A 10050-nucleotide genomic window follows, 5' to 3' on the forward strand; every position below is an offset into this window, starting at 1 on the left:
CGGACGGGCACTCGCCGCTGCCTTTGATATATTACCGGCCTGGGAGTTGCGCACCAACACAATCGCTAGACCCGGGCTGGATCAACATGGCAGCGGAGAAGGACGACAAGGCAGACAGGGAGGAGATCTTGTTGGATGTCGACGACAAGGAGGTCTCCTTGGATCTCGACGACAAGAAGGCTAAGGCTGCGGCTGCGGCTGCGGCGATGGCAGGGCCAGGGGGTGCCAACAAGAAGACCAAGATGGTGATGGTGAGTAAAAGCATCGTGGACGACCTGCTGGCAAACCCCCCCTGAGCCCCTGGGTGACACCTTGGCTTCTACTGCCGCTGAATTGGGATGGGATACTGCCGTCTTTGCTAAGGTAGATGCGCTCTTTGACAAGGAGCATGCCCAAGACATGAGCATCATTAGGCAGTGCCAGAACGGGTATAAGGTTGTGTATGATCACTTGGGTTTTGAGATGGTGGAGGTGGAGGTTGATGACGACAGTGACGACGACTAAGGGCATGGTGGAGGTGGAGGTCGGTGATGACGAATAGTGCCAAGACTAGATAGATTTCGTCAAAATAAAATTCTAGATAGATAGATAGATGGATTCTTTTGGAGCCTAGATAGATCGCTCTAATTATGTTCTGTATTTTGATGCTATTGATAGCTAGGAAAATTGAGCATCATATTATTTACACAAGCTCGACTGATTTGCACATATCTCTGAGTCCTTTTTTTTTTTGTGTATGTAGTTATAAATGCAGCGGTTTTACGGAAGTGTAGATGATAACTAATACGTCAAGTAAACACGGCAGAAGCCATCTTGACCACGTAGTACAACAGGTCGGAGCGGAGCAATACAAAATTGTTAAATCCTCAAGGGAGGTGAGCCTTGCTCGTTCCCCGGCCTGGATGGAACTCTAGAGATGCTTCGACACAAAAATGTACTACTCCTTGAACCTGGTGCGCCTGAGCTCATCCACCACGTCGTCGATGCATGAGCTCGCTCCTTCTCCTTGACACGAGCAATGCAAGCAAGGGAGCTTGTTCCCCACCCCACCGACCGCCCTCCCCTGTACACCACTAACCACCGTCTCCATCCTCCCCACCTCACACTTGGGTTGCAGGTCCGTGGCATGATATGATAGCAGTGGAAACGGGAAAATCAGTCAGTTCCGGTTTGCAATAAAAGCCTTAGACTGTCTCCAACAATGGTCACCCAAAATACAAGACCTATTTGTCCTTTGGGTAGCGCTACAGGTAAAAGGTTCCATGCCTATTTTTAGTCTTCTCCAACAACAAGACTTAAACTCTGCAAATGGGTCTCGAAGAGAGAGAATATCCAAATTTGGGTTATGCCTCTCCTGATACCCAAAATGGGTCTTCTGTATGGGTACTCTGTTGGATGCTATAGGTATTGTGTTGGAAACCTATTTTGGCTCTTCTATCGGAGATAGCCTTAGATTTCAACTCCCATTGGCTATAGCATACTACACTACTGACTTGCCGGGGAGGAAATGAACAAAACTAGAGAAAACAGGATGCAGTACCGCGTGGTTTTTGTTGGCACTTGGTGGTCTGGTGTGGTCAGATTCCAAGCAAACCGCCTGCTCATCAGCTCCAGGTTTTGCCTCGCCAGCTGGGCTGCTACTACAGCAGCCTGCAGCAGTAGTCCATTGGCTGCTGATTAGTTGCTGCTTTCCGATACGATCCATCATACGAACCTTTCAACGCACGTCCAGATCAATATTCTAATCCAGTGCTGTGCTTCCCTGGTTTTTGACTAGTATATATAGGGATTTGTATACTCTAATTAACCCTTCCTCTTCCACTGCATGCTCTGATTGCAATCACAACTGGGAACCAAATCATAATGCTACTACTAGACTAGATAGATTGTATTTAAATTCATGTTTAAATTAGAAAAAGGTAACAAAACCGTGCACCCGCCTTTGTTTGTTTCCATCGCTACCTACACCTTTTTTTTATTGTTGACGATAATCTTCTCCACCGGCTTCACTTATAAAACTATTTTAGAAAAAAAAAACAGTTCACAACAGCTTATAAAGTTATTATAAACTATATTAAATAGGCCCTTAACTAAAGTTTTATATAGTATTCATTTTTAATGGAGGAGTAGATAAGATGGAGGTATATTATATTAAAACCAGCAGCTGTTGGAGGTAAAGTGGTTTTCAGTGAGTGGGGCCGGGGTAGAAATGGAATTGAATATAAATATAGCCCGATGGACCTTTCACCTCCTACGACTACGAGTAGCCATTGTCTCCACATCCACCAATCTCATTCTCATTCAGCAAGCGAGGAAGGAAATCCTCTCGATCCAATTCCCCTAGATTTGATTTGATTTGAACCTACCTTGCCAATCAGATCACACACAGCAGCAGCAGATCACCACAAATCACAAGATGAAGAAGGCGTCGTCGCTGTCGGAGCTGGGGTTCGACGCCGGCGACGCGTCGTCAGGCTTCTTCCGCCCCGTGTCCGACTCCTCCTCCTCCGCCGCCGACGGGGTGGTGGTGACCCCGTCGGCGCACCGTCGGAGGCTGACCAAGGTATCCGTGATCGGCGCGGGCAACGTGGGGATGGCCATCGCGCAGACCATCCTGACGCGGGACCTCGCCGACGAGATCGCGCTGGTGGACGCGCTCCCGGACAAGCTGCGCGGGGAGATGCTGGACCTGCAGCACGCGGCGGCGTTCCTCCCCCGCACGCGCCTGGTCTCCGACACCGACATGTCCGTCACCAGGGGCTCCGACCTCGCCATCGTCACCGCCGGCGCGCGGCAGATCCCGGGGGAGACGAGGCTCAACCTGCTGCAGAGGAACGTCGCGCTGTTCAGGAAGATCGTGCCGGCGCTGGCGGAGCAGTCCCCCGACGCGCTGCTGCTCGTCGTCTCCAACCCCGTCGACGTGCTCACGTACGTCGCGTGGAAGCTGTCGGGTTTCCCGGCCAGCCGCGTCATCGGGTCGGGAACCAACCTCGACTCGTCCAGGTTCAGGTTCCTCCTCGCCGAGCACCTCGACGTCAACGCCCAGGACGTGCAGGTGCGTGCGTCGTCTCCAGTCGCCGTCGCTCCCCAGCTTTTTTTGTTCGATTCCCGCGCCCTGTGCTGTGCTGCCCCCTGTCCTGTCCTCTGATCGTGATGGGACATGACTGGTGGGGTCACGTGACACCTGGGGCCCATCTCTCCACGGCCACTGGCCAGAGCATGGCATCAGTTCCCTTGGGAGGGAGGGAGGGAGCATGTGATCCCTCTCCATGTGGGGCTGGAGCTCTGCTCGCATTACTTTCATCTCATCTCACAGGGATCTTGTTTAGTTCTAAAAAATTTTTATAAAAAAATTTAGATTCTCAATCTTTTGACGCAGGTATAGAACATTAGATAAAAATAATAGCTAATTATACAGTTTACTTATAATTTGCGAGACAAATATTTTGAGTCTATTTGTGACATACAAACGAACAATGTTTATTTTATAAAATTTTTTAGAACTAATTATACTTCTAAGCATGAACAACTACATGATGATATCGAGAAACCTAGGCCTTGTTTAGTTCCAAATTTTTTTTGCAAAATCGACACTGTAGCACTTTTGTTTGTATTTTACAAATATTGTCCAATCATGAACTAACTAGGACTCAAAAGATTCGTCTCGTGATTTACAGCTAAACTGTGTAATTAGTTTTTGTTTTTGTCTATATTTAATGTTTTATGCATGTGCCACGAGATTCGATGTGACGGAGAATCTTGAAAACTTTTTGGTTTTCGGGGTGAACTAAACAAGGCCATAGTAGACAGACAGTGTAAAGAGAGGACAGAACTGATACTAGTATCTTCATAGTAAATATTTTCGAATACATAAATGTTAATTCTATTTTTTATAAACTTAGGACTTATTTAGCTCATCCAAAAACATTTTTTAAAAAGAAAATTTCTCATCACGTCACATCAAATCTTACGGCATATGTATGAAGTATTAAATATAGTTGAAAATAAAAACTAATTACATAGTTTGCCTATAAATCATGAGATGAATCTTTTAAACTTAGTTAGTCTATAAAATTTTAAAAAAAAATCGAAACTAAATAAGGCTTAAGTAAATTTTTTAAAAAAGTAAAACTGAGCAGTACGAGTATAGTACTGGTTGCCCTCTTTCTCTTTCCGGGCGGCGCACATGGTTGTCTCCTTGTGCCGACCACCTTCTTCAAGTCTGTCAAAAGGTCTCCTTGTGCACCTGCTAAGAAAATGTCTTTGCACGTTCAACTAGAACCACGACTAATGCTAGATTGCTAGTAGTACGTCTAGTACCACATGCACATTCCATGAACCATGATGACCGCCACTCCAAAGCTTTTTCAAAGCCACCAGCAGCTTCAACTAGAGCCACGATGTTTGTTCTAATAAAGTCTGTAACTCCAGCTTCATTTCGTCCACTGTAGTACTCATTATTCATTTCAAAGGCGCATCATTCTGCTAGCCATCGATAGTATACTCGTACATGCCAAGAGTAATTTAGTGGACCAGCGCATCTGATTACAGCGGAAGCACCTCTCAAACAGAATGTGACATGTATAGCACTAGCTCTACTTTCGCTATTTCAGTTTATCTTAGCTTAATAACATGTACAGTCGAGTCAGCACACAACGCCTAGCAGATTCACCGTCACAAGATTCACAAGGTTCTTCATTTGAGCCTTTAATATATATATATATAGTGCAATACTAGTTTAAAGTTTAAATACCTTTTTTCATGTCAATTGTTGCATAATCTTGACTGCTGAAATGAGATTCGCACGTTATTGATGGATCGATTTGTTTGTATTGCAGGCGTACATGGTGGGCGAGCACGGCGACAGCTCGGTGGCGGTGTGGTCGAGCGTGAGCGTCGCAGGAATGCCGGTGCTCAAATCTCTTCAGCAGAGCCACAGCAGCTTCGACGAGGAAGCCCTGGAGGGCATCCGCCGCGCCGTCGTCGACAGCGCCTACGAGGTGATCAGCTTGAAGGGCTACACCTCCTGGGCCATCGGCTACTCCGTCGCCAGCCTCGCCGCGTCGCTGCTCCGCGACCAGCGCCGCATCCACCCGGTCTCCGTGCTCGCCAGGGGGTTCCATGGCATCCCCGACGAGAACGACGTCTTCCTCAGCCTCCCCGCCAGGCTCGGCCGCGCCGGCGTCCAGGGCGTCGCTGAGATGGAGCTCACCGAGGAGGAGGCCAAGCGACTGCGGCGCTCCGCCAAGACGCTCTGGGAGAATTGCCAGCTCCTCGGCCTTTAATTTGATCGATCTCTTTTCATTTCATTCACGCTCCATCTCATCTCGTCGTGTTTAACAGTTTGATTTTGGATCGTCGTAATATTACTATTACCGTCCTGAAACAGTTGATTACTGCATCAATCATGCTATTTACACTAGTAGCGCATCCGGTGTTCAATAAAATTACTATGTGTTTTCTAGTTGCATTAGTTATTAGTAGTAGTAGTACTGATTTCTGCATTTGGTTTATTTGGTTCATCATCGTGATCCATTGACGATGGCATTATTACGCACGAAGTATGATTAATGTCGCTAAGCCCCAACAACACTAGGATCTCACTCTCACACGTACTAGGTCTATGTATTGAGCTTGAAGGGAGAGGAACAAGAAATTTGTAACAACTCATTAACTCGGAAGCTTCCTCGGCCAATTGTTGTCTGCCTCCGATCCTTCACATTCCCCAAGCTAAGTCTCCCTCTTTCTGGCACCTGGTGCTCGGAGTCGGAGATGGAGGGGATCGCGCGTTGATGACATCAAATTCAAGGTCAAGAACAGACCTGCGCAATTGAGCCCGACGGGTTTTCACCCATGAGCCTTAATTAGTGCACAAGGCTGAGCCAGAAAAATTTTTCTCAGTCCTTCCTAGCCTGAAATATTTAATTTAACTTTTTTACATTGTAAACCATGAGTACAGTCGCCAAGTCCTAGCCCGATCTAAAGAATTAGGCCAACTCGCCAATATAGGACAGTGGGAGGGATTTTTTTTTTTCGGGCCCCAAACAACGGGGTTTTTCCGGCTTAAACGTAAAATGCTCAGGTAAGTTAAGAATATCGCCAAACATTAGGATTGCACAGTGTTCGACGCTTAGTCCTCTACCGCCCTAGCATCATGTCCTCCTGCGTTAGCGACCACACACTCATCTGTCAGACCACACCCGCTAATAGGGGCAACGGGCTTATATATTTACCAAGGGTGGAGAGAGACAAGAAATTTATAACAATCTCATTAACATGGAAGCTTCCTTCACTCGAGAGTGGATTTTCCACACGTAGCTTTGGCCGCCAGACCTATCATGGCCATAGGAGGGGGCTTAAGACTGTGCTAGGCCAATGATGACCACAGAAGGATGAAGGAATGGTGGGGGTGGGGGAGGGGGGAGTCCCGCAAATGGTGCCCTTGCCCCAACCCTGTCCGGACGCCTCCTCTGCTAACCACTCTAGCAACGTCACCGCCGCCTCCACCTTGTCGTTTCTCTCATCCCCAACACCAGACCTACTCTTGCCTCTCATGATCCCTTTCTAAAAGCCCATCAACGATGATGCAGAACAGAGGGAGAGGAAGAGAAGGCTGAGGGCATGGTGGTGGCGGGCGATGTGGCAGGAGCCAGGGGCGGTGGAGATCGGGGCCGATGACTAGGCGTTGTGGAGGCTAGCACGGTGCCAGAGCTATGGCTGTCGGGGTGGGTGCGGCATTGGCTTGGGAAACGAGGCCATGAGCGATGGCGGCGTCGTTGGGAGAGCAGAGAGAGAGAAGAGATGCTTGAAAATGTGTGCTACAAAGGTGAAGAATGGCTGATACGTGTGGTCCTGCTTTTCCCTTCCTTACCCAATTTCTCTCTATCTTCTTCCCCCATCTCCAAGTCTTCCTCTTCCTTCCAATCTATATCCAACACGATGCTGGAGGCTCTCGGCTCATGACATTCTAGTACCAGAGTACATGTTGCGGATCATGGAGTAGTTCTCTAAAATCCCATAGCATACAACGTATCATTTGGTCGGCAAGATTATTCTTCTCGCATCTCATTAATTATTTCGTCATTCATCGTGGTTAGCCTATTATCATCCTGGTGCGGGGGTGCAATCATCCAACCCTCACGGCCGGTAATTTCTCTGCTAACTCGAACCGATAAGAAAATTGATTCACCGATAAATAATTTTTCTATTCTTGTCACTTATTTTTTATTTATTTGCATTGTTGGTTTTGCTCCTTTATAGGGGGATTTCGTTTTCTAGTAGGATTTACTTGGAATTTGAATAATATTACATAGTCGATGCCCAAACTGTAATATTTACTACTTGCATATAGGTGGGGACTGGAACGGCAATTGAGTTTTTTTTCCTTCTTTTTCATAAGAGAAGTTGGGGGCAATGACTAGTAGGATACGAAAGACAGATCATATTCGTGGAAGCTTCCAAGGAGAGAAGCTGCATGTAGGAATTGAACGTGCGTCTAGATGTGCATGTATAACATAACAAATCAACATCAGCTAAATTTCAACGAAGCGCGACATGCATGCAATATGTTGTGTGTAGTCCTGGTCCAATCCTTAGGCATGCATAGTACGTACTGTCAAGGTGTATATATAGCCGTATGCGTGAATCCACGCGTTTTAAGTACGTATCAACGTATGTATATATGATGCATGACCGAGCAGCTAGCTAGTATAGCCATGTAATGTCATGGAAATAATGGGCCGACGATATATAGGATGACAAAAAGAGGGAGCGAGGAGTGGAACAGTATAGCTCGCTAGCTACGACGACAATCTAGATGATGTGGAAATGTAGGGGTGGAAAAAATGGCGATCGAGACGGTGGTCTCTTTCAAGACAACATGCAGGTCTCTCCCTTTTCAAAACCGGCGACTTGCATGCATTGCAAAAAAAGTATCGGAGGAATCGGAAGAAAGGTTGATGATGCTATCAGATCATCTGTCAGTTGGGAAGAATTGAAGGAGGACGAAGTCAAGATGCATGCATGGTAGGGCGGCTATTGCGTTTCACAAGCAGGTTTGTGCGCGTGCGCTTGTTTGACAAGTCCGTTCCCCGTCCCTTCCAAGAAATTAAATATCGTCATGCTATATATGCATGTCGATCCAGTACGTTGTTGATCCGATCCATGTACATGCCGTGACGAGACCGTGCAGGCCGGCCAATCAACTTTATTAGGCTACTCCATTGACCAATGGATTTGGATTGATCCCCAAGAAAAGCAATTATGTGTAACACTAGCTAGCTAGTAGTACGGAGATCTGGACCCTAGTGCAAGTGAAGGAAGGAATGAGAGATCCACGACGACCCATGACTTTGAATTGAAAAGAAGACCAAATTAATTACTAATAACCCAACAATGCAAAACCAGCAGCAGCTAGCAGCTTCATTTCCCATTCCGGCGGGCTGCTGCCTCCAGTATTTGCTTGGTTGCACCACCGGCGGCGTGCGATCCTCGGCGGCTGGGCCCGCCGCGCCGGCTACTTTTTAACTTAATTTCAACGCCTTGAATTCTTCTCCAAGGTACTAGTAAAAAGGTTGAATAATCCGACCGGCCAAGAGCCGAGCCAATTAACCCGGGATGGGATTGCCATGCCGACTGCATGCCTTGCTGTGCCTTCTCACCAGCGGCACTACCGCCGTACGTACACACTCACATGAGGTCTGCTACTCAACCACTTGATTTGAAAAAGGGTGACCTAACATTTTATTATTTTAATTATATATGTCTGTCTAAAAGGAAAGGACAGCGGCGACCATGACCAGACCACATATATAGTGGAGGATCCCCACTGAATTTGAATGTAGTACTATAGTAGCATTAATTAGCATGGTGTATAGTATGTGCACTAGTAGAACATGCAAGTTGTTTGTGAATATACGCCGTCTCCCCTATCTGCATCTGCTGATAACCTACCGTACCTACGTACGTAATTAAGCACATGCGTATGTCCATGCATCATGGATCTACTACTACTCCCTCAACTTCGTCCCAAAAACATGCCATCCTAGAACTGAAGTTAGTCAAATTAATTCTAATTCTAATTAGATTTATAGAAAATAGCATCAACATTTGTATCTTTAAATAGGTTTATAATAAAATTACATTTCATTCTTTATTTAATGGTACTTATTATTACATATACAAAATATTATTACATTTTATACATTTAGCAAAAGTTAAGATTGATCGTCTCCTCAGAAAATGAGAATAATACTCCCTACATCCATAAAAGAATACAACTATCTGATTTGTATCGGTTAAACTAGCTTAATTTTAACCAAATTTATAGTGAATAGAGTTATTATTTATGTCTCTAAATAAGTTTACTTAGATGATATATTCCTGATTAATTTAATGAAACTTATTTAGTATCATAAAGTTTGACTCCACAAAAAATTGAAAATAACACCTTTTTTGTGGATGGAGTACATATACGTCCTATCTTGCTAGTAAATAAATATGTGACATACGATACGTCCTCGAAAAGAGTTTAGCTTAGCTTGCAATAACCAAAAATCAATGCATGGAATCCAACGAAAAATCCCGGTATTGATATGATGCATGTGACAATGCACTAAATCACATGCATATGCTCCTCCAAGGCATTACTACTATATTTCATCTACCTACAGTGTCACACTCTGAGATGTACTACAATGCAACTGTGCAATTGAAAACCGCTTAACAACGCCTCTGTTTTCAGGAAGTTTCATTTGGTACAGCAGTAGTTTACGCTGTCAACAACGCATAGAGACGCCACTGGTTTGCATATGGCCACCTATATGTATATATAATATAACAAAGTCAAGCAAGCATCATTTCCTTTTCAAAAAGTGTTTTTTTTTCTTTTCTTTCAGAAAGATCGATCGAAAACGGCTCAGAGTTTAGCTGAAACCGGTTGATTTCAGTTTTTCAGGGGGCTTGTCTACCTCCCTCCTCCCTAATAATACTATAACCTACCAGGTAGCTAGTAGCTTATAAATAGCAGCCCTCCCTTATCATCTCACCATA

General features: G+C 45.5%; 1 protein-coding gene across 1 annotated transcript; it reads left to right on the plus strand.

Annotated features, from left to right (window-relative positions):
- Positions 2231-5464, plus strand: LOC8085169 (L-lactate dehydrogenase). Its single transcript, XM_002451308.2, has 2 exons — positions 2231-3055; positions 4839-5464. The coding sequence occupies exons 1-2, from the start codon at positions 2417-2419 to the stop codon at positions 5283-5285; spliced, it is 1086 nt and encodes a 361-aa protein (XP_002451353.1). The 5' UTR covers positions 2231-2416; the 3' UTR covers positions 5286-5464.

This window comes from Sorghum bicolor, chromosome 4 (genome assembly GCF_000003195.3).
Source record: "Sorghum bicolor cultivar BTx623 chromosome 4, Sorghum_bicolor_NCBIv3, whole genome shotgun sequence".
NCBI lineage: Eukaryota > Viridiplantae > Streptophyta > Magnoliopsida > Poales > Poaceae > Sorghum > Sorghum bicolor.